The following is a 23,366-nucleotide window of genomic DNA, read 5'->3' as shown; positions in this document are numbered from 1 at the left end:
GAACGTCTGTGAAAAACGAGTCAGTCTGGAAATCGTTACCATCTTTGAAAATGGAATTCGTAAATAGGCTTCATGAGGGCTTTGAACTTATGAAATTGTGTACAAAGTGTCTGTGGTGTGTCCTCATTTGGCAAGAGGTTGCCTGATCTAACAGTCAGTGGTATAAGAAGTAATTACAAGAGCAAAGTAAATCAATCATGCATTGCCTTCTAGATCTCTCAATGTAATGCTTAAGCAATGTGGTTGTTAAACGTTTTGTTGTTATGTTTTCTTCTACTGTTTCATTTTTAGGAGTCATTTTCAGTAGAAAAAACATATCGACAAAGAAATAATTGTCTCAGAAAAATAATCTATTAAGATGGTCAGTCTTGCGTAAACGATTTCATGATCTTAAAAATTAAGCTAAGGCTGAATCAGTTGTAATTTTCTTAAGTAGTGAATTTAATGTTCCGTACTTGTTAGCTTCCATCCATATCCATTTCTTTTAGTTCGGAAACATGACATTTTGCATGGATCATACCTTAAACAATGTTACATTTTTGTAATTTTAGTAAGAATTCTTATCTTTAAGTATGAAAGTTTAAATTGAACTCAGTAGTAGTCATATTACAAGTGTCATAATACCATTAAATGCTTCTAATTTCATCTGGCAAATCCTGGGAGAAATTTCTTTGCAGAATTGCTATGCCCTGATAAATGTTTCTGTTTTCCAATATTAATAAGAATTATGAAGCAAAAATTTGCTAACATGGACTCAAAATTAAAAATCAGTTGTTCAAAAAAGGATTTTTTTAAAGACCGTTGGGCAGAATATTCTAAGAAATTTCCATCTCCCCAACTGATAATTCACTAGAGAGATTTATTCAGGATTATGTACCAAAAGATAAGAATTCCTATAGAGATAACTCTTAACGCAGTCAGGAACAGAGTCAGAAGCAGCAGCAAGTACATGGGAAACATACATTTTTCAATTTATACTTCCTCATGGTTCTCTTGGACATCCTCTGGAACTGCTTCGAAGACTGAAGAATTTCGTCCCCTAGAAATTCACACTGTTGAAGCTCAGCATGTCTTTGGGCCAATAACTTCATGGATTTATCTGTCACTGTCTCTATGAGGTCATCCACCTATGACAGATGCAAAGAAATGTAGCCGTATGTGGGAAATCCTTGTCAAAACCAACGGGACGGTGGTTTTCCCTGAGAGACAACTTCAGGAACCAGTGGACATTCTGCAAATCCCAAAGTATTATTCTAATTCAAGTCCTAGCAAACAGAGCTCGAAAAGATGCATTTACCACCCAGTGGTAAAGACGATCTAAGTTCTTCTCAAAAGAAGCCTTTGTGCATGCCTTCATTTTAACTGAATTCACTTAATATTTATTAGGCACACAACATCGTCCTAGGTGCCCCTAGCAATCCTTCAGCCACTCTCAGGATGCCCCCTGCTAACATTACTTCTTCGTGCTAATCATTACTTTCATCCCACAGCCCTGCCGTCTAGCAGGGCTGTGTAGTCAGTTAAATTTGCCCCTCCGTGATGCTTGTGAAACACAAAGTAAAAGCCTTTGTCCACTACCTGCATCTGAAGTTTTCCTACTGTCCAATCTGATCTTCGGAGGATGTTTTCCATGCTATGTTTCTTTTTTTTAAGTGCTGGAAAGTGCGATCTCTTTTTTGATGAATACGGAACCTGTCATAAGAATGCAGAAACACGTCAGATTAAGAAGTACTGATGTTATTTCTGTGACAGTGCTTAAACAAGAATTCTCACCCTTTGCACGTTCTCCTATAAACTGAACATTTGCCCCATAACAGCGCTGGGTTGGAGACCATATTCATATTATTCTCTACGCCCCATGTATCTCCTTTGTGCCCGGCGCGCTCTTTGAAGAGATCTATAGGGTGCAGAGAAATGAGATTGTCTGGTTCTGAAAGAATATATAGTGCCAGGAAAAAAGCAGGTCACTCACAAGGGGAAAAAGAAGAAATTGCCTCGGCAGCCGCTGAGCACAGTGAGAGTGCGGGGCTGCGGAGAACCAGTGTCCCAGAAAGCTCATTATCACTGCATCTAGTTGTTAATTTGGTCTCCTTTTTGCAGGTTTCCTTATTTTCGTGGCAGACATGTCTCCAAACATAAAAAGAAGGCTCTGGGTTCTTTTTGCCCCATGCCTGATACTTCTCCTGTCGTCCCTGGCTTGCTGCTTCTAAGTACCTGTCTTAATAGTGTTGCTAGTGGAAATCATTCCTAGGTCACGGCTCCCGGCTAATAGGCCCCTTTTAGACTTACTGGCTTCACTCTTCCTTCCCCTTGTGCTTAGTAACTTGCATTGAGACTGTTGTGAAACCGACACAAAGTGGGACGTGGGACCACATCTGGGACTTAACCCCGTGTCTGAGTTTACAAATGAGTCTGCTGACCCACCACGCTGCCCTGCCAGCTTGCCCAGGCTCACATGTCACTTGCAGGACCCTCCCCAATCCATCTATATATATATAGTTGGACCCCTCTTTTTTCCTCGCCCATAAAACCCAGTACTTTTTCCTACTGATCAGTTACCACATGGGGTAATTCCTAAGTTATTTTTGTGTTTGTTGAATACCACTGTTCTAGAGTCAAATGCCTAGGTGGTGCAGGAAGGTTGTATACAACAGCACCAGTTGTGGCTTGTGGTATACAGAGACAATGTGCCTCTTGCCAAGGGGCCAGCCTCTGCATGTCTCCTGCTCTTATCATGAGGAATTGTGGGCCTAGTGTTTCTAAATCCTATTTTTCAAAAGAGGGCTTAAAGTCCAGATTTTTAAAAAATAGTCTCATTTTTTTTTTAAGATTTTATTTATTTTTTTGTCAGAGAGAGAGAGAGAGAGTGTGTGTGAGAGTGAGCACAGGCAGATAGAGTGGCAGGCAGAGGCAGAGCGAGAAGCAGGCTCCCTGCTGAGCAAGGAGCCCGATGTGGGACTCGATCCCAGGACTCTGGGATCATGACCTGAGCCGAAGGCAGCCGCTTAACCAACTGAGCCACCCAGGCGTCCCAAAAATAGTCTCATTTTTAAATGTGACCGATTAATGCAAACATGTTGTTGAGATCACTCTGAGAGCTAAATAAAACCCTTCGCAACCTTTTAAGTCTTTTGCTGAACAGCAATCCCACTATAACCAGATGTGTCCCATTTTTTTTTTCTTTTTTGGTCAGTGATATTTGTGTCCTAAGAATTACTTCTCTACACTGAAGTCATTTCTATCATCCTCCACAAGTTTTAAGGTTTTACCTTTTCCACATAGATCTATATATAACCCAATAGGAATTAACTTTTATATATGGTATGAGATGGGGATCAAATTTTTTTCCCATATGAACACCTACTTGTCCCAGTGCCATTTATTCAAAAGGTTATCCTTAACTCAATGCCCTGCAGAGCTGTGGTTTAATATCTATCCCCCTTACTAAATCATAAATTTCACAGGCCAGGAATATGTCCACTGGATCACCTTTAGAGTTCCCAAATCTAGAAATTGCCCAGTATATAGTAGGAATACAGTAAATGTGAACCTGTCACACAAAAGGCAAAATTCAAAACTAATATTGGTGTCTTTTGACAATGATACTCTACTCTGGAGCCCCTCTGTTCAATAGAACTTTCTGCAAATACAGAAATTTTCCTTATTGGCTAATACAACAACCACAAGCCACATGTTATCATCGAGCAACTTGAAATGTAGTTAGTGCAACTGAGGAAGTGAACTTGAATTTTAATTAAATAGCCACATATACTTAGTGGCTACCATTTTGGATAGTACAATTAGTATTTAGCATAGAGATTAAGAGTAAGGACTCTAGAGCCAAATCTGCCTGGATTTGAAACCTGTCTCTGCCACTTATCTAAGCAAACTACTGAACCTCTCAGTACCATCCCTAAAATAAGGATAATATTGCTATTAACTTTTATATATGGCATGAGATGGGGATCAAATTTTTTTTGACACATCACTAGCCACATCACTAGAGAATGAGTCACTTTAAACACTCCTTCTATCAGTAACAAGTACTCAAGTAAGAGACAACTTCAGGAACCAGTGGACATTTATCTAAGCAAACTACTGAACCTCTCAGTACCATCCCTAAAATAAGGATAATATTGCTATTAACTTTTATATATGGCATGAGATGGGGATCTCATGCCTTTTCTTTTCTTTTTTATTTTTTTTTAATTTTTAATAAAGATTTAATTTATTAATTTGACAGAGATCACAAGTAGGCAGAGAGGCAGGCAGAGAGAGAGAGAGAAGCAGGCTCCCCACTGAGCAGAGAGCGGGATGCAGGGCTCCATCCAGGGACCCTGGGATCATGACCTGAGCCAAAGGAAGAGGCTTAACCCACTGAGCCACCCAGGCGCCCCTCTTTTCTTTTTTTAAAAAAGATTCTATTTTTAAATAATCTCCACCCGCAACATGGGGCTCGAATTCAGAAATCCGAGATCAAGAGTCCCAGACTCTTCCAACTGAGTCACCCAGGCACCCTTATTGTTACCTACCTTATAGGACTGTTGTAATTATTATCTGAGTTGATATTTCCAAAGTACTTAAAATTGGAACAAAGCTCTAAGTAAATATTTTTCATATTCAAAAAATAATAATTCAGGTGATTAAAAAAATGGGCAATTTAGGCTGAAGTTTACATTTGCACAAATAAGGACACTCTTGGTTTGGACTCTCTTGGATTTTCTACTGTCACATAGTCTGTACCCATGACTATCTTTTAATTTCGATTACAATGAAATAAAAATTCAAGTTTTTAATTGCATTGGCCACATTTCAGGTTCAAAAGTTACATTTAGGGTGCCTGGGTGCCACAGTCAGTTAAGCATCTGACTCAGTGTTTCAGCTCAGATCATGATCTCAGGGTCATGAAGTCGAGCCCAGCATGGGGCACAGAGTCTGCTTGAGATTTTTCTCTCCCTCTTCCACTGCGCCTCCCACTTGTGCTCTCTCTCCCAAATAAAAATAGCTTAAAAAAAAAAAAAAAAAAGTCACATGTGGTTAATGGATATTGGCTAGCATATACTTCACAAGGTTCTCCGGAGCAGTGCTGGTCTAGTGAATTTCTCTCCATGCAGTGTGTGTCATTGACCTGATACTGATGTACTGACTTGTTACCTGAATAGCTGAGAGGTCAGTATAAAGCTCAGAACTCTACTGTTGCCCCAGTGATAGTAGAAGCTGAACCATTTGAGCTCAGAAGTAGAGGAATCAGACCTGGAAACCCTGCTTGCTGTGGCTTCAGGCCTTGGATAGGAGGATACAAGCAGCAGCAGGTATGAAGGCTTTTACCTTCATGAACTTGGCCTCTACCATACCCCTAAACATCAACTTGTATGCAAGCCTTTAGAAGTGAGTTTGTTTTAGCACTGTACCTTTTGCAGTCCTGAAGGAAGGGACGTCACCGATAACCGCTTGGTGGTCCTCCTGGCCCGGAGCAGTGTATTTCCTCGGGTTATCTCCTCTGTCTCTGCTTCTACAACATCAAGTTGTATAGTCGCTTGAAGAGAAGGGAGGGGGGAAAAACCTGTAAGCATCTCAGAGATGAACTTTTTCTTTCTTTTTTTTTTTTTTTTTAAGATTTTATTTATTTGATGGAGATCGAGAGAGAGTGGGGCCTGGGCGGGGAAGTTGTGCAGAGCAAAGGGAGAGGGAGAAGGAGGGAGCCAAAGGCAGACACTTAACAGACTGAGCCACCCAGGCACCCCACAACGATAAACTTTCTTATTAGACGTATTCTGAAAAGACTGCATCCCATGCTGCCTCAGTGGCTTTTTCCCTTCTGGTAAAAGATTAAAAAATGACTTTGCTTTTTCTAATCTTATACTTTTTCCTAGAAACATTTGCCTTTTCTTGTGGTCATGAACTCAGGGGTCCCCAACCTGTTCTGGCAAGGTACTTATGTCTCCTTCAGACTTCAGTTTTGCCCTTTGTTACCTTTTCCTTTAACTATTGTGTAATTAGAAAAAGTAACCCTCTCTTGTGTAAGATGATCACTTGAGTACTTGTTACTGATAGAAGGAGTGTTTAAAGTGACTCATTCTCTAGTGATGTGGCTCAAGGCTCTGTCATCACATTACCACATTCATTGTTTTTCTCATTTTCCAGGAGCCGTGTGAACCCTGGCCCCCTAAATATTTTTCTTTATATCAGTTCAGTTCTTAACACAATAAATGCTTTTATGAAGGTAACTTTAAGACACCAGCACAAATCAAAAACCGGTGTCATAAGTAGGCATTAAAATTAATATGGTAAAAACAAAATGTCATTGCCTATGGATGGCGCTAAATTTGAGATTATTCTCCTTTTCATTAAAGGAGAGGGCAGTAAATGAGGCTTTTATTTCCTGTTGTCAAAAAGATTGACAAGAACATTGGGGAAGAGGTGTTTGCTATTCACTCTGTGTTTCAGGGCCTTCCTGCTGTGCTCACACCTCCAGCCATCTTGTCTTGCTTGGGGTCCATTGATAAGGACTTCACTAGAAGTGGTGGCTCCTAATCAGTGAATGGGGGTCTGCCCTCAGAGCAGGTGAACACCCCAGGAACTCTTCCCTCCCCCTGCCCTCTGCTATCCAGCTCTCCCCCAGATCTTCCAACTTCTACCTATGAATGCTTCTCCCTTTCCTCCCCACCCCCACTGCCGCAACTAACTAAGCTACTATCCTTCCTTGCCTGAATCAAGGTAGGAGGATTTTGCTGTTCTTCCTGCCTCAGCTATGGCCCTCCTCCCATCCAGTCTCCGCTCTGCAGCCTGAGCTATCTTTCAAAAAGATGCAAATCAGATTATATAAATCCCCAGCTTGAAAGTATTTGATGCTTTTTTAGCAAAAAGTTAAAAATTCTTAGGAGAAAGTTAAAAATTGTTAATGTCACTTGCAACACCCTGACCACCTTATTCCCCAGCCTTTCTCTGGCTGAATTACTTTCATTTCCTTATTATACCCTGTGTTCTCTTAACACTGGGATGTGAATATGCTCTCCCTTCCTCCTGGAAAACTCTTCCCACATCTGACTCTAGCTGTCCTTCAAATCTCAACTGAGTTGTCCCTTTTTGGAGCAGGCCTCTCGGGGGTAGTTATCTGCCTAATGTTGGAACGTCTCTCCATGAGGGCAGGGACCATGTCTATTCTATCTGCTACTCTATGCCTAATTGTGTGGCAAACACATAATAAGTATTCAGCAAATATTTGTTAAAAATGTTGCAAGGGTCTATGGGGAAGAGCCACTATCTTCGGGCTATAGGTGAGAGTGTCGTAATGTTAGATCTGTGTCCTGAAAGACAGGTTTCCTGAAGAAATCTTGGTTGTAGAGATTGGTTAGTCCAACTAAGAGGAGAAAATAAGCCAATGCACACAGAGGAGGAGGAGGAACTGATCTCCTGCTAGGCTCTTCAACTCTACAGCCATCAGTATAGAAACACGCCATTTTTGTTATTGTCAATGAAAATAGGCAGGTGAATCTATACCAGCTAATTGCTAGATGCTTGGATGCTAGCATTAGTGACTACTTTTTCCAAAAAGCGGGGTGGGGGGGCAGTTGAAAGGGTCATCAGCCCCCTGGGAGTTGTCAGTTTTGGGGGGGCTTGTTTTCTGGAAAAAATACTCACTAGGTATGCAGCCTCATCATTGTGTGAAATGTGGGATCACATGCGGATTCCCTACAGGTACTAGAAGGGCCATATTGGTTTCCTGATGCTGTCCTATAAAGGAAATTAAGAAGCTACATAGGATATTTAGGGCAGTGAATTTGTCCTGTATGACACTGTAATGGTAGATACAGGACATAACATGATGGGTTTGCCATATTAGGGCAAGATGTTAATAATGGATGTGGGTGGGGTAAAGAGAGAGGGTATCTGGGAAGTTAATCTCTGTATCTTGTGTTCAATTTTTCTAGGAAACCTGAAACTGATCTAAAAAAAAAAAAAAATCAAGTCTATTAACTTAGAAAAGCTACAGGGAAGAATGTGAGTTTTAGTGGTATTGTTAGTCATAACTCAGAGGACACCCCCCACCCCCCCCACCCCGCCCAACAGCATTACTACCTTGCAAAAAAGACTTCAAGTTAACAGTTCAAATGCTGATTCTTCCACAAGGTACACAGAAAGTAGATACAATAAAAGCAAATGTCTGGGGTGCCTGCTTGTCTCAGTGGGTTAAGCCTCTGCCTTCGGCTCAGGTCATGATCCCAGGGTCCTGGGATCAAGCCCTGCATAGGGCTCTCTGCTCAGCAGGGAGTGTGCTTCCCTCTCTGTCTCTGCCTGCCTCTCTGCCTACTTGAGATCTCTGCCAAATAAATAAATAAAATCTTTAAAAAAAATAAAAAAATAAAAGCAAATGTCTGTTATGACTTACCAATCATAAATTTTATTCATAGAATTCTTCCCACACCCTCCACTGTTGGAAAGTAGCTATTTGAAAGGCTGTATTACGACTTTTCCCAGAAATAAAATAAAAGAAAAATCCCACTTTAGTTTAATTTTTTAATGTATATGCATATAGCCGTATATGAGTATATATGCCTGTATATATGCATGTTTAAATAAAAAGTGGCTTTAGAACAGTTAGACCATGAATTGGACTGGGAGGGACCTTGAAGACAATGTAATTCAGAAATTAAAAATGTCTGTACAGGCAAGTCACCTGGGGCTCTTTCTACAATGCAGATTCTGACTCAGTAGACCCAGGCAGGGCCTGAGATTCTGAATTTCAGACAAGCTCCCAGGAGAAGCCATACTTTGGGGTAGCAAAGAAAGTCGTCCTAACTTCACTATTCCTCTTGGCCTTGACACTTAAGGATAAGTTGCCTTTGATTACCATTCTGCGACAGCTTTCTTGTTCTTTGTTTTGCAAATAACCTGGGGGCTGGAAGCTCCTTGACAATTCTGGGAAGAAGGCTCTGTGTGTTGGAAAGAAAGGATTCCTTTTGGTTAGTGGAGACCCCTCTACCAACACTTGCCCATTTGCTTCTCCATTTGTAGGACAGCACCCTTCCCAAAACCGTCTTCACTTTTCTCATCACATTTTTTCTTTGGTTTTGCTGGCTTTCATGAAATTCCGTGTCACTATCAGCAGATGATTCCTCTTTGGGGACCAATACATTTTGTTTTACTAAGTTAGTGGACACGGCTCTATGCCACCTGAACAAAATAAAAAAGAATTCGTGTTAAGGAAATTGAAAAGTCAAAAACAAACAATTTAAATCATCAAAACCCAAACTTAAATTGCGAACAAATGATCCAATAAAACTGAACACCAAGAACCAAATCATAGACAAACAAAGCTAAAGCAACCCCTCTGTGTTTTGTAATCCAACTGTGGTTACGTGCACTCTGACCACTACCTCATTCTATCCTCATAGCTCCGTAAGAGGTAGGTTATACTCTCATCTTCATGGCATTAATGAGTTAACTGAAACATAGAGAGGTTAACTGACCAAGCATAGAAGGCAGATCTTAATCCAGGTCCCTGACTGTTAGAACACATATTGGCAAATTGGTAACCTCCTTTCAATGATGGCTAGATGTCGTTTTTGCTGGATTTGGTGGCTTTCAGTCTACAGTGATGAAAGATGAGCAATGGCTAGGGTAGTGAATAAAGTCTGTAATCTCCAAGGCCCTGTAAATGATGCATGTATATGAAACACTCATTTAGGTAGAATAACTCTAAACTCTTGTTTCTAAGATTCCAAAGAGTCATACACCATCTTCATCATGGTGGCCTATTTTAGTAATATAAACAGGTAATGGGGGCATCTGGGTAGCTCAGTTGGTTGAGCGTCCCACTCTTGATTTTATCTCAGGTCATGATCTCAGGGTTTTGGGATCAAGCCCGGTGACAGGCTCTGCACTCTGACAATTTGCTTGAGATTCTCTCTCTCCCCCTCCTTTGGCCCTTCCCCCCATTCACACTCTCTAAACAAACAAATAAACAATCTAAAATAAAATACAAACATGTTTCTTAATAATGTTCTATGCACTAAACGCTGTTCTAAGTTTTTTATGTGTTTTATGTAGTTTATACCGCATCCTGTCATCTCTGTTTTACAATGAAGAGATTAAAGCTTTTGAAAGAGAAGTGCCTGGGTGGCTTAGTCATTCCTTAAGCATCTGTCTTCAGCTCAGGTCATGATGCCAAGGGTCCTGAGGTGGAGCCAGCATCAGGCTCCCGGCTCAGCAGGAAACCTGCTTCTCCCTCACCCACTCCCCCGGCTTGTGTTCCCTCTCTCACTGTGTCTCTCTCTGTCAAATAAATAAATAAAATCTTAAAAAAATTAAAGCTTTGAAAGATTAAATAACTTAGTGCAGGTGATCTGATCCCAATGTCTGTGTTACTCACTATTCTAAAATAAACATACAGCCTCACACCATTATTTAGCTAATATTCTTCCTCAGTGAGCTTTTATTTTTAATGTCATCCAAAGCAATAATATATAAAAAAAAAAATCCAGGGGATTTAAAAAAATTAAACCTCTTATTTTGAGGTAATTGTAGTTTCACAGACAGTTGTAAGAAATAATACAGGGAGATTTGCCCAGTTTCCTCCAATGGTAAACTCTTGCAAAAGTGTAATTATCACAGTATTGATACTTTTTTTTTAAACAATTTTATTTATTTATTTGACAGACAGAGATCACAAGTAGGCAGAGAGAGGCAGGCAGAGAGAGAGGAAGGGAAGCAGACTCGCTGCTGAGCGGAGAGCCCGATATGGGGCTTGATCCCAGGACCCTGGGATCATGACCTGAGCCAAAGGCAGCGGCTTTAACCCACTGAGCCACCCAGGTGCCCCAGTATTGATACTTTTAAGATACAGAACATTTCCATCACCTCCAGGCTCTTCATGTGTTATGGCTGCACCTACACCCCCAATACCTCCTTAAGCTGGCCTCCATTTGTATAATTTTGTCCTTTCAAAATTTTATCTAAATGGAATCATACGGTATATAACTTTTTGGGATTTACTTTTTTTTCATGCAGCGTGAATCTCTGGAAATTAATCCAGATTGTTGTATGTATCAATTTTTCCTTTTTGTTGTTGAGTAATATTCCATGATATGGATTACCACATTGTCTAATCATTCACTCATTGAAAGACATTTAGATTGTTTCTAGTTTGGACCTAATAGGAACACATCCATAAACATTTGTGTACAGGTTTTTGTAGGAAGATGCATCTTCACTTCTCTGGATGAAATCCCAGGTTTTATATTATGTTATGTTATATTATGTTTGCAGTAAATGTAACAGATTTGTAATATGGATTAAAATAAATTCATAACTATTAAAAAATGTTCTTCATATGCTACCTAAAATATCTCAAGTACTACCAGTAGCACATAGACCATTCTCCAAGAAAATACTGTTCTAAACTAAAGCTAAATCCTTCAACTTCTCTGTAATTACACATGGGAGCTAATTCAGAAGACCTCAGTCACTGGAGTTAAATGATCTTATTCAAACCAGTACCAGACTTCCTAGCTGTGTCATCCTGGGCATGTTATTCAATCTCTCATAAGCTTAGGTTTTCTCATTTGAAAATGGGTATACTGTTTTTAGAAATGTGAGCATAAAAAGAAATAATTCATGGGCTTAGAACCTAAAAAATAATAGCTTTTATTAATATGTGGATCAGAGGAGTGAAGGAAAAAAGTAAAAGGCAAGAAGGGAGTTCAAACAGGAGGTCGAAAGAAAGGGGAGAGCCGGTTAGCTAGCCAGCCCTCCCTTTTGGGACTGAACATAGACCATCTGCCAGTTAAACACACACACACACACACACACACACACACACACACACACACACACACCAGGGGTGCTATTCATTTAGTCATCATAGTGTCTAAGTTAACTACAAATTTCTAGATGATGGCAGTAAAGAGTTTTGAGGATGGAGTGCCATTTTCTAATTTGCCCAAAGACCACTTATAGTCTAGGATTAATCTTCCCTAGAGCCCTGCGAGAATCATTTAATAAAGCCATCCATTTCTACTACCATAAATACACACACACACATCCCCAAAACAATGAAAATACAACTCCAGGAGGCTCAAGAACCCCAAAGGCCATCCACTTATTCCCCCAGGTTAAAAGTTCAACTCTATTAAGTAGTCTGAATCTTTAGAATGTATCTCCTTAGGGCATCCCCTCCACCCTCATTCCCGATCTATTTATAACATAACAAACGAAGGTGATTTTGCTGGGGCGGGGGGTGTTGGAATAGAACTGTAACAATTTCTGTTTTGAAAAGAACCCTTCCCTTCTTAAGTTTTTAAGTATCTCCATTGGTAATGAATGTAATTTGTAGTATTGCTTCCCCCTTTGAACTCTTTTTCTTATTGAAAGTGGAACTCTCAGCAATATTTCATTTTGTCCGTGGAAGTTCAGAAGTTTGGTGTTGGAGGATTCAGGCCTCATCAAAACACCTCATTTCTACATGTCTGGTAAGAAAGAAACCAAAAGAAATTGGAAAATAAGTCATCTCATTGATTTTCCAAATTAAAATATATAATGTCAGGGTGCCTGGGTGGCTCAGTGGGTTAAAGCCTCTGCCTTTGGCTCAGGTCATGATCCCAGGATCCTGGGATGGAGCCCCACATCCGGCTCTCTGCCTGGTGGGGGACCTGCTTCCTCTCTCCCTGCCTGCCTCTCTGCCTACTTGTGATCTCTGTCTGTCAAATAAATAAATAAAATCTTAAAAAAATAAAATAAAATAGATAATGTTTGGAGTATTTCATTGCCTGTCTTTACAGCTTTTCCATTGACAGGAAATACCAAGTTTAAGACAGTTTTAACATTACATTAAAGAGCACACACAGCGTGACCTACAGTTAGTAGATATCTCAGTGCATATTGCTGGGCAAGAGAACAGAAAGCATTGATCATGGACTCATCTCAACGGATACACTACGGAATTTTCACAATCATAGCACTTGCACCGGACACGTGATGTCTAAAATTCTGAGACTGCGCTTATTTTCGCATCATATGCCACATTAAAACGCAAACTCAGGTGGAAAGGAAAGCTTTTTCCCCATTACGATTACACTCATAAAATGAGGCTTCCATTGTGTCACTAGGTTTCCTGACCAAAGTAGCGATTCGGTGCCTCCCCCACCGCCAATCCGTTCAGAGCATTCATTTCTAAAGGCAATGCTGAAAAACAGATGCTAACTTTTCTAATCATCACAGTGACTATCGCTTAATGCAAAATCCCAAGAATCTTGCTCAACAGAAAAGAAAATGAATCCCATTGTCCTACCTTTCAATTCCCCTCCTTTTGAACGGGCCGTTTTTCTTCCTGGGTTGCTGGAGTCTTCGGTGCTGGACGACTCTTCCACAGGCACCCTTAAAAGACTCAGGAAGATACTGTTGAGGGTGGTCCATTGCCGTGAAGTCCTGTAGCTACACCTGTAGCAGCTGTTTGGGATTTCTCCAGCTCTTGAGCTCCCAAATGACAGAACAAAATCATCAGGTACCAGAGGCCCTTTTAACCTCTGGGCTGTTTTGGGAAAAGTATGTAGGACATTTTTGGAATCGCTTTCTTATTCCTTTCTAGGTGTGAGAGACATCATTTGTGGGACTGGCCCTGTTTACCAACCTCAGAGAGGTTGGGAATGATGCATTTGACAGAGTGGTGGGAAATTCCAGTTCGCTTTGTGGAGCACGTGCTCTAGATTCCTGGGCAAGGCAAATGCAGAAAAGGTGACCTGATTTTCTAACCACTATCACTTGGGTTGGTAATACAATAATCACACACCAACTGATTATGACATTTGGATGTGCCTGTTTGAATCCTAAAGAGGAAAGGCTTGGTAGGAATCCCAGTGATCCCAGCTTCTATTAGGTATCTCAGCTAGAACTATGAATATTCTCTCCGCCTGGGGAGGGGACACACATTAAAAAAGCCAGTTGTTATTTGGGTATCTCATAGTACACCCCAAGGCTATTTTATTATATCACAAAATTTTGTACTGGCCTCTCAAGGCCGAAAAAGTTGAGTGCCTGGTCCATCCTTCTAACTTACCCCATTTCCCCGAAGAGGAAATTCTGCCTGCAAATTCTTCTCACCGCAAGGTGGCAGCAGACACTAGGATTTAGTCCCATCATGCTCAAAGGCGTTTTTGAGTTTTTTAGCCGGAAGGAACTGGATACTGAGAAAAGAAAATTCTAGAAAAGTGTGGGAGAGAGATGCAAGGATTACCCCGCTTTTTGGGTTTGTCCTCATCAGTAATCTGAAGCATACTTCTCAAACTTTCATGTGCACACGAAGTACCTGAGGGTTTTATTAAGATGCTGATTTTAATATAGGAAGTCTGGCATGGGATCCAAGAATTTGCATTTCTAATAAATTCCCAGGTGATGCTGATGAAGCTGGTCCACAGACCACACCTGGAATAGTGTAAGAAAGAGCTTAAAATAGTCAAGAATGAAGTGTGTTACTTGGAGGGATTAAGACAGTTCTTGTTCTAGCCCCACTGTCAATTCGCTTACCCTATCTGTGCTTGTTTTCCCGTCTGTGAACTCGGGTTACTAATAATTGGAGAGTGGGTGCAGGTGGTCTTTCGAGAAGCAATAAAATGCAACATACCTGATGTGTGTTAGCCAAAAGGGCTTGCGGTTCTACCTGGTCTGTTTTTCTCAGCTGTTGGCATTCCCAGAGGGCAATAAATAACAGGTCCTTGAAAGAACAAATGAATGAGCATTTTCTTTAACCATGAGCCACTTATTTTCACTGGAATAGTTGTCTTAATTCTGTTGTATTTTGTCAAATATCTGGATGAATGCAATTAATTCCATATTAGGAAAAGAGAGTGGATTTTTATTTGTGTCCGTAGGTCTGGTGTGTGTACATGTCCATGAGGGTGCAGGTGTGTGTGTGTGTGTAACAGGCAGAATCATTTGCTGGTTTGGCTTCTGTCACAAATGGCACAGTTTCTCCAAGGCATCCTGGAGCAGCTGAAAGAGCTAATGAGTAGAATAGAGAAGAAAAGCTAGGACACAGACAGAGAAGCAATTTGAGCCAAATCTGTTTTTAAATTCTAGCTCTGCCCCTTATAGGATGTGGGTCCTTGGGCAGAGGACAAAACCTCCCTGGACCTCCATTTTCTCATCTGTAAAACGGGGAGAGTCACCACTGCCTCCCAAGAACACTTTATTCATTCTCTGACAATTACTTGAATGCCTACGGGTGCCAACGTTATTCTAGATGCCTGGGATGCTGGGAAACAACACACCCAGAGTCTCTGAACTGATAAAATTTACAAGGCCGTGGGTGAGGGTAGCAACAGATAAGAAACCAAATCAACTAACTTCAGCTAGTGGTAAGGGCTATGAGGACGACAGAAAAGGATGTAGGCGTGAGAGTTTTCACATCAGAAGAGGAGTCGAGGAAGGCGGGCCTGCTGACGAGTCGCTGAGCCTTAGAACTGAACAAGGAAACAGTCGTGTGAAGATCTGACTGTCCCAGGTAGATGAATCAGCAGACACCAAAGCCCTGAGGAGGAGGAAGTCTGGTGTCTTTGAAAATACCTAAGGTATAGTGGTTGCAGCAAAGCTAGGCAGGGCCAAACCTGCTGGATTCTACAGAACAAAGTAAAAATTTTGGTCTTGATCTGTAGAGCAATGGAGAGGTGTTAAGGGTTTTTAAAAAAGCATTTGAACATAATTGAGTCGTGGGAAAATATACATAATATAAAATTCACTGTCTTAACCGGTTTTAGGGGGACAGCTTGGTGGTGTTATGCATAGTCACATTGCTGTGCAAAATTGCCACCGAACTTCTTCATCTTGCAACACAGAAACTCTGAATCCATTCAACAGTAACTCCCTGTTCCTGCCTTCCCGCCTTTCCTCCCTCTGCCTCCAGCCTCAGGAAACCACCATTCTGCCTTTCTGTCTCTAAGACTTTGATAAGGGCTTTTAAGTACCTAGTCATTAAATATGTATTCTGTGCAAAGGGGATTCGGCCTTGAACAAAACAACTAGGATCTCTGCCCAGGAATGACATCCTGGTAGAGGAGAGAGACACCAAACCTGTTAACAAACAGATAAAGCACTGAAAAAGAATGCTGTGAAAAATCTAGGAAAAGACTACAGAAAGCGAGAGCATAAGTGGGAGTTTCTGCCACAGCGATCAAGAAGGTGTCTCAAAGAGGTGACATTGAGGTGAGACATTTCACATTGAAAAGGAGGCAAACTAGGGTAAATTCTGGGAGGAAAAGTAGTCCAAAGGTGGAAAACTCTCAGGCAGTTTTCTCAGATGGGTGGGAAACAGGACATGTTTGAGGCCAGAAAGGAGACCAATGTGGTGGGAGCACATGTGACAAGGGAAGGCAACATTATGTTTGTGTTTTATTTATTTATTTATTTTCAAGATTTTATTTATTCATCTGAGAGAAAGAGAGAGACAGCATAAGAAGGAGGAGTGGCAGAGGGAGAGGGAGAAGCAGGCTCCCCACTGAGCTGGAAGCCTGACTACCTGGGATCGATCCAGGGATCCTGGGATCATGACCTGAGCCCAAGGAAGACGCTTAACCATCTGAGCCACTCAGGCGTCCCTATGCTTGTGTTTTAAAGAGAGTGTTCTGTTGGCTTGGGAAATGCACTGGAGAGGACAAAGTATGGTTGTCAAGAAGCCATTGGGCAGGCAAGTGGTCCAGGCTGGAGACGGTGGCGCATAGGAGCCAACTGAGATAGAATGGTATAGATTCGGGAAAGAGCTGGGGGATACAATGCTGAAATGAGCGGAGTCTGGGGATGGGTGAGGAGAGAGCAGGACATGGAGCCTGGGCAGTCAGGCTGTGGCAATGGTTCAAGTGTGAGACTACGGTGGTTTAATGGCTTAGGGGTTACTGGAAGCTAGAGAGAAAGGCAGCAACGCAAGAGTCCCTGATACACCTTCTTTTCAACTGTCCTGCCTGGGGGTATGGCTTGGAATCTTATCCATATGGTCATTCCCTGGACATTTGTAAATGATCCTCTGAAAAGCCGAAAAGATGGAGCAGGGCAAAATCTAGTCAAAACACCCCGTCTTTATTGTTCCCAACATTATCTTTCTATTGAACATGCCTGAGATTCCATAATCTTATTTAGGGAACCATAACAACAGTCCACTCCTCTTGAGGTAGCAATGGACTGAAACCACTAAGTCCGAGACTGCCAACATGAATGTGGGCAGGACCAGGAAGGGGAATGTGAGTCGCCGTGAGATGCAGCAGGAAGGGGTGGGAGCTGTGGCAAACTGTAGGGTGCTGGGCTGTTCAAATGCTCCTAAACTTCAAATTTCTAAGAGTCCTCGTGCATTTAGCAATGTGATCTGCAGGTCTAATTGAGCCTGTGGATCACCTATTTGCTGTCCCGGGAGATTTTTTTAATGTCATCTCTCCATTCAGTCAGCCAGGTCCTTCCCATCAGTGGCCCTAAAGGTGATTTCCACCCCCAATTGTAATTTAAATGTATTTACTTTTATCCATTTCGAGTTTATCTTTGTGTGTGGTGTAAGAGAATGGTCGAGTTTCATTCTTCTACACTCAGCTGTCCAATTTTCCCAGCACCATTTATTGAAAAGACTGTCTTTTTTTCCAACGTATATTTTTTCCTGCTTTTTTGAAGATTATTTGACCACAGAGTTGAGGGTCCATATCTGAGCTCTCTACTCTGTTCCCCTGGTCTACGTGTCTGTTTTTGTGCCAGTACCATGCTGTCTTGGTGATCACAGCTTTGTAGTAAAGCTTGAAATCAGGCAACGTGATGCCCCCCCAGTTTTGTTTTTCTTTTTCAACATTTCCTTAGCAATTTGGTGTCTCTTCTGGTTCCATACAAATTTTAGGATTGTTTGTTCTAGCTCTTTGAAAAATGCTGGTGGAATTTTGATAGGGATGGCATTGAAAGTATAGATTGCTCTAGGCAGTATAGATGGATAAAAGACCTCAACCTGAAGCAGGAATCTATCAAAATCCTAGAGGAGAACATAGGCAGTAACATCAGGCACAGCAACTTCTTTCAAAATATGTCTCCAAAGGCAAAGGAAACAAAAGCAAAAATGAACTTTTGGGCCTTCATCAAGATCAAAAGCTTCTACACAGCAAAGAAACAGTCAACAAAACAAAGAGACAACCCGCAGAATGGGAAAAGATATTTGCAAATGACAGTACAGACAAAGAAAGGGCTGATATCCAAGATCTATAAAGAACTCCTCAAATTCAACACACACAAAACAGATAATCATGTCAAAAAATGGGCAGAAGACATGAACAGACATTTCTCCAAAGAAGACATGCAAATGGCTAACAGGCGCATGAAAAAATGTTCATCATCATTAGCAATCAGGGAGATTCAAATCAAAACCACATTGAGATGCCACCTTACACCAGTTAGAATGGCTAAAATTAACAAGACAGTAAACAACAAGTGTTGGAGAGGATGTGGAGAAAGGGGAACCCTCTTACACTGTTGGTGGGAATGCGAATTGTTACAGCCACTTTGGAAAACAGTGTGGAGATTCCTTAAGAAATTAATAGTAGAGCTTCCCTATGACCCTGCAATTGCACTACTGGGTATTTACCCCAAAGATACAGATGTAGTGAAAAGAGGGATCACCTGTACCCCAATGTTCATAGCAGCCATGGCCACAGTTGCCAAACTGTGGAAAGAACAAGATGCCGTTCAATGGATGAATGGATAAAGAAAATATGGTCCATATACACAATGGAGTATTATGCCTCCATCAGAAAGAATGAATACTCAACTTTTTTATCAACATAGATAGGACTGGAGGAGATTATGCTGAGTGAAACAAGTCAAGCAGAGAGAGTCAAGTATCATATGGTTTCACTTACTTGTGGAGCATAAGGAATAACACAGAGGACATTGGGAGATGGAGAGGAGAAGTGAGTTGGGGGAAATAAGAGGGTGAGACAAACCATGAGAGACTGTGGACTCTAAGAAACAAACTGAGAGTTTTGGAGGGGACAGGGGTGGGGGAATGGGTGAGCCTGGTTTTGGGTATTATGGAGGGCACATATTGCATGGAGCCCTGGGTGTGGTGCATTAAACAATTCTGGAACACTGAAAAGAAATTAAAAAAATAAATGTATTGACTTGCATTCTGCTGGCTTTTGGCCAATTATTAGTGTTTTTGAATTTGTAAGCAACTTGTAAGCCCTCTGCAAACTTGATAAGCAGAGATTCTGGGACTTATTCCAAGTATTTGAGGGATAAACTCATAGAACAGGGCAAGACAATATACCTTGGTGACCCGAAGTCATTTTTAAACTGAATCTTTTTGAGAATGAATGAGTGTAGCAAGGTGACCATTTTTTGAAGAGTTTCCATGAATTCTGGCCACCTCAGATTTACCAGGGTTTGAGAGGCCTTTGCATGGAGGGGAAGATGAAATGGGGACATTTCGTCCTTGTTCAAGCAAATCTCTTTATTGGAGATTCTTTTTGAAAGAAGGTGTCACTTTCCTGATGGGTTAGCAAGAATTATGTCATGAGGAAGTGTCCTCAGGGTGCCTAGAGACAGAGTGTTTCCACAGAGAAGAGTGCTTATCCAGACTGTTCTACTCCCTAGAAGTCAGAGAAAACAGAGGCTGGAACAAAGTGTCTCTGAAGAGGCAACAGACTCAAGTATACAGTCCCCTTTTTTCATTTGCTTTTTGTGTTGGCTGCTGCCCCAGTCTGGAATCTCTTATCATATAACTTTGAAATAATCATTTGGTTTGCTTTTACTCTCCTTCCTAACTTCTCAGGATGGGTCTTAAACCTGCCAAATGCTCTGGGATGTGCCACATTGGAAAGACTACATTTTAATTAAAATGTCTTCTCAGATGCAGTTAATATGAGTATAAATCAGTGTAAGGTCTCTGGAGGGTGATTTGGCAATATTCATCAGCATTTGAAATTGCCATGTCAGAACCAGCCGTCTACCTCTGGGAACCTACTTTATTGAAATGCCCACACAATAATGCTGGTTTATTTGTAGTATCAAAAACTAGTGGCAACCTACATGTTCTTCAATAGAAGATTGATGGACCTCATACAGACATTGGAGCCATTAAGGAAGAAGGGCAGATCTATGTGTTCTGATGTGTAAGTAAAAATGTCATCTAGGGTAGACTGTGGAGTGGATACAGGACGTCCTAAAACTGTGAACTCGAACCAGTCCTTAAAAAACTTTCTCCATATTCACATACAAACAGGTATAGAAAGTTCTGGAAGAATATGTACCAAAGATTTGACAGTGGTTATTTTTGGAGATTGAGAGAGGAAGTGGTGGTAGAGTAGCAGAGATAGGAATGAGGAGATTAAAAATTTATTACTTTATTTATTTCATATTGTCTGATTTTCAGAAAATAGTGAGTATGGCTTACATTTATAATTTAAAAATCAAACCCCAAAATTTAAAAATCATTTACCCAAATATTGAATGTGTAATACTAAGACATTAAGTGTTTTTCTTTGATTATTGCATGGATGGATTTAATAAAATAACTCAACTGGTGAACTTAACCATTTGTTTTAGAATCTGAATTGAGATATGCCATAAGTGTAAAACACTAGATTTTAAAGATTTCATAGATTTAATATAAACTATCTTATTAACATTTTAAAATGTTGATTACATGTTAAAATGATAATACTTTGAATGCATTGAGTTAAAAAAGATATAATATTAAAATTAATTTTAACTTCTTTTAAAAAATCTTTTAAAAATGTTGTTACTAAAGGGGCACCTGGTTGGGTCAGTTGGTAAAGCATGCAACTCCTGATCTTGGGGTTGTAAGTTTGAGCCTCATGTTGGTTGTAGAGATTACCTTAAAGAAAATGTCTAAGAAAGATTTTTTTTTCAGTTTAATTTGTTCTATTTTGATTTTTTTTTTTTTTTGTCTTTGGGGGAAGATTTTGGTCTTAAACCTAGGATCATGAACTAGAGAGTCTCAATTGCACTTGGCTTACAAGATATTTTGAATATCAGATTTTACATAAAAATATTCATTTTAGGATACTCACAAAAGACAAGAACATCTGACAACTCCGTCCACATCCCATATGGGCTGAGTGGTGGCTTCCTCCATTTAAGTAGAACAAATTTCATTTTCACCAGAGTCCCCACTACTCCCAGATGTCTTCTACCCTGCACTTGACCCTTTATTTTACACTCTCATTAAAAAAGTTCAACCAGTTTTTTTCAAATATCTTCTTGTCCTTGAGTAAAAAGATGTAGCCTCCCAATTTCCATCATTTGATGAAGTCATATGCCAGCATTATAACATAGCTTGAAGTATTTTTCACAATTACTCCCTATGACCCAACATGGGACTACCATCAATTTAATCCTTTCTATTTTGATTTATTGATTTAATTGCAGAAAGTGGAGAGTTTATTATGGAACTATTCTGATTGGAAATGCATAATAAAATGCCAGCTCTACTCATTTAAATAACAGCTAGGTGGACGGGTTGATTTATGTTCTGGAAATTATTCTCTTCTTTTCTAGAGATTATTCTATGTTCAAGGTATTGATCTGTGTTTCGGAAAATACTGTTAGTGAAAAGCTTAGTATTCCTAAGTTTCTCAGCATACAATATGCATTAAAGAACGTTTATAATCAATTCATTTTTAATGTGATTATAATGAGGCATCACTGAATGCAGAAGCCATTGGTGACGTAGCTCAAACTGCAGAATTGAATAGAAAATCTGAACTAATGAAATGACATCTATTTAGTTGCAGGTTTTCAAATGCATATAGTGTCACAAAATAATAAAGTCCTGATGAATAGGTCAGTAGGACCTAACCAATCTCCTTCAATTAGCAAAAAAAGAATCATCTTATTCACTCATTTATTCACTTATTCATTCCACAAATATTTATCACATGCCCACTGTCGTCAGACACTGTTCTTATTACTGGGGATTTAGCAGGGAACAAACAGATGAAAGTCCCCAATTTCATGAGGCTTGTTTTTGGGGTAGGAGGGAGGAGGCAGAAAATAAATAAATAATATATGACATTTCCTGAGCTTGGAAGTGCATGCAGCAGTGGCAGACTTGCTATTTTTGTGTAAGGGTGTCCTGGGAAGACCTCTCTCCTACAGGGACATTGTATCAGAGTCCTGAGAAAGCGAGCAAATGGAACATGCAGATATCTAGGGAAAGTGCAGTTTGGACAGAGTATAGTATGCTTGCTCTGTTTAAGGAACATAAAGGCTCGTTTGGCTGGAGCAGAGGGAGTTAGCACAAGAGTTGTAGAATATGAACCAGGTAGATACCAGGGGACTTACCTGTCATGTGGGCCTGAAGGCCGGCCTATGAACATGGCTTTCGCTTAGTGTGAGATGAAAAACTGTTAGAAGACTTTGAGACCTGTACCCCTGAAACAAATAATGCATCATGTTAACAACAACAAAAAAGAAGAAAATGAAAAAAAAAAAAAGACTTTGAGAAAAACAGTGATGTCATTTGATTTCAGTTTTAGCACATCGTCACCCCGAGTAGCTCAATCGTGTCAAATGTGCTAATTAATATGTTCTTCCATAATTACTTGTAACAAATTACCACAAACTTGGTAGTGCCTTAAGACAGCAGAAATCGTTCTTACAGCTCTGCAGTTAGGAGTCTGACATGTCTCACTGGGTTAAAATCAAAGCGTTGGCATGGCTGTCTTCTTCTGAGTCTATAGGGTAAATCCATTTTTTTGTCTTTCCCAGCCTCTAGAGGCCACACACATTCCTTGGCTCGTGATTCCCTTCTTCCATCTAAAATCCAGCACATCTCTTCTGATTCTCTTCTTCCACCTCCCTCTCCCATGTTTAAGGACCATCATGATTACCATGGGCTCATCTAGACAACCCAGGATAATCTCCCATCTCAAGACTCCTAATCACATTTGCAAAGAAAGTCCCATGTACCATGTAAGGTAACATATTCAGACTCTCTGGAGAATAGGAAGTGGACATCCTTGGGGTGGGGCTGTTATTCTATCTAGTGTCATACTTTGCTAAATAACCATAACTCCCCACCCCAACGCACATACCTAAAGCCTAACGGGATGCAAATTTCAACTATGGAGAACAAATTCGGAATAAGACTTTGAAATGCTATTCCAGAGGGAAATTGACAAGCAGAAATTTATGAATTTCGTGGTTCAGAAATTACCAGATCACTTTTTTTTTTTTTTTTAAGATTTTAAGATTTTAAGAGAATGTATGTCTGTGAGTAGGGGGAAGGGCAGAGGAGAAGCAGACTTGGTTCTGAGCAGGGAGTCTGACATAGGACTCCACACCGGGCTCAGTCCCACCACCCTGAGATCACAACCTGAGCCAAAATCAAGAGT

The 23,366-nt window shown here is 40.5% G+C and overlaps 1 protein-coding gene across 2 annotated transcripts; it reads right to left on the bottom strand.

The window, feature by feature from the left end:
- Window positions 1–613: 613 nt before the first annotated feature.
- CUNH3orf49 (chromosome unknown C3orf49 homolog) lies at window positions 614–22,331 on the bottom strand. Of its 2 annotated transcripts, XM_032867309.1 has the most exons (5): window positions 13,289–13,413; window positions 8,852–9,174; window positions 5,412–5,536; window positions 1,579–1,692; window positions 614–1,127 (listed from the first exon to the last, which is right to left on the bottom strand). In XM_032867309.1, the coding sequence occupies exons 1-5, from the start codon at window positions 13,411–13,413 to the stop codon at window positions 930–932; spliced, it is 885 nt and encodes a 294-aa protein (XP_032723200.1). In that variant the 3' UTR covers window positions 614–929. The 2 variants fall into 2 exon arrangements, 1 of the variants encoding a protein (XP_032723200.1); XR_004383831.1 differs by lacking the exons at window positions 614–1,127; window positions 1,579–1,692; window positions 8,852–9,174; window positions 13,289–13,413 and adding an exon at window positions 22,315–22,331 and having other exon boundaries at window positions 5,399–5,536.
- Between the last annotated feature and the right edge of the window lie 1,035 nt (window positions 22,332–23,366).

The sequence above is a fragment of the Lontra canadensis genome, unplaced genomic scaffold, assembly GCF_010015895.1.
Source record: "Lontra canadensis isolate GAN:19392208 unplaced genomic scaffold, GSC_riverotter_1.0 scaffold34, whole genome shotgun sequence".
NCBI classification, from domain to species: Eukaryota; Metazoa; Chordata; class Mammalia; order Carnivora; family Mustelidae; genus Lontra; species Lontra canadensis.
Note: the sequence above shows the minus strand (reverse complement) of the source record. Positions and strands in the feature narration are given on the sequence as shown.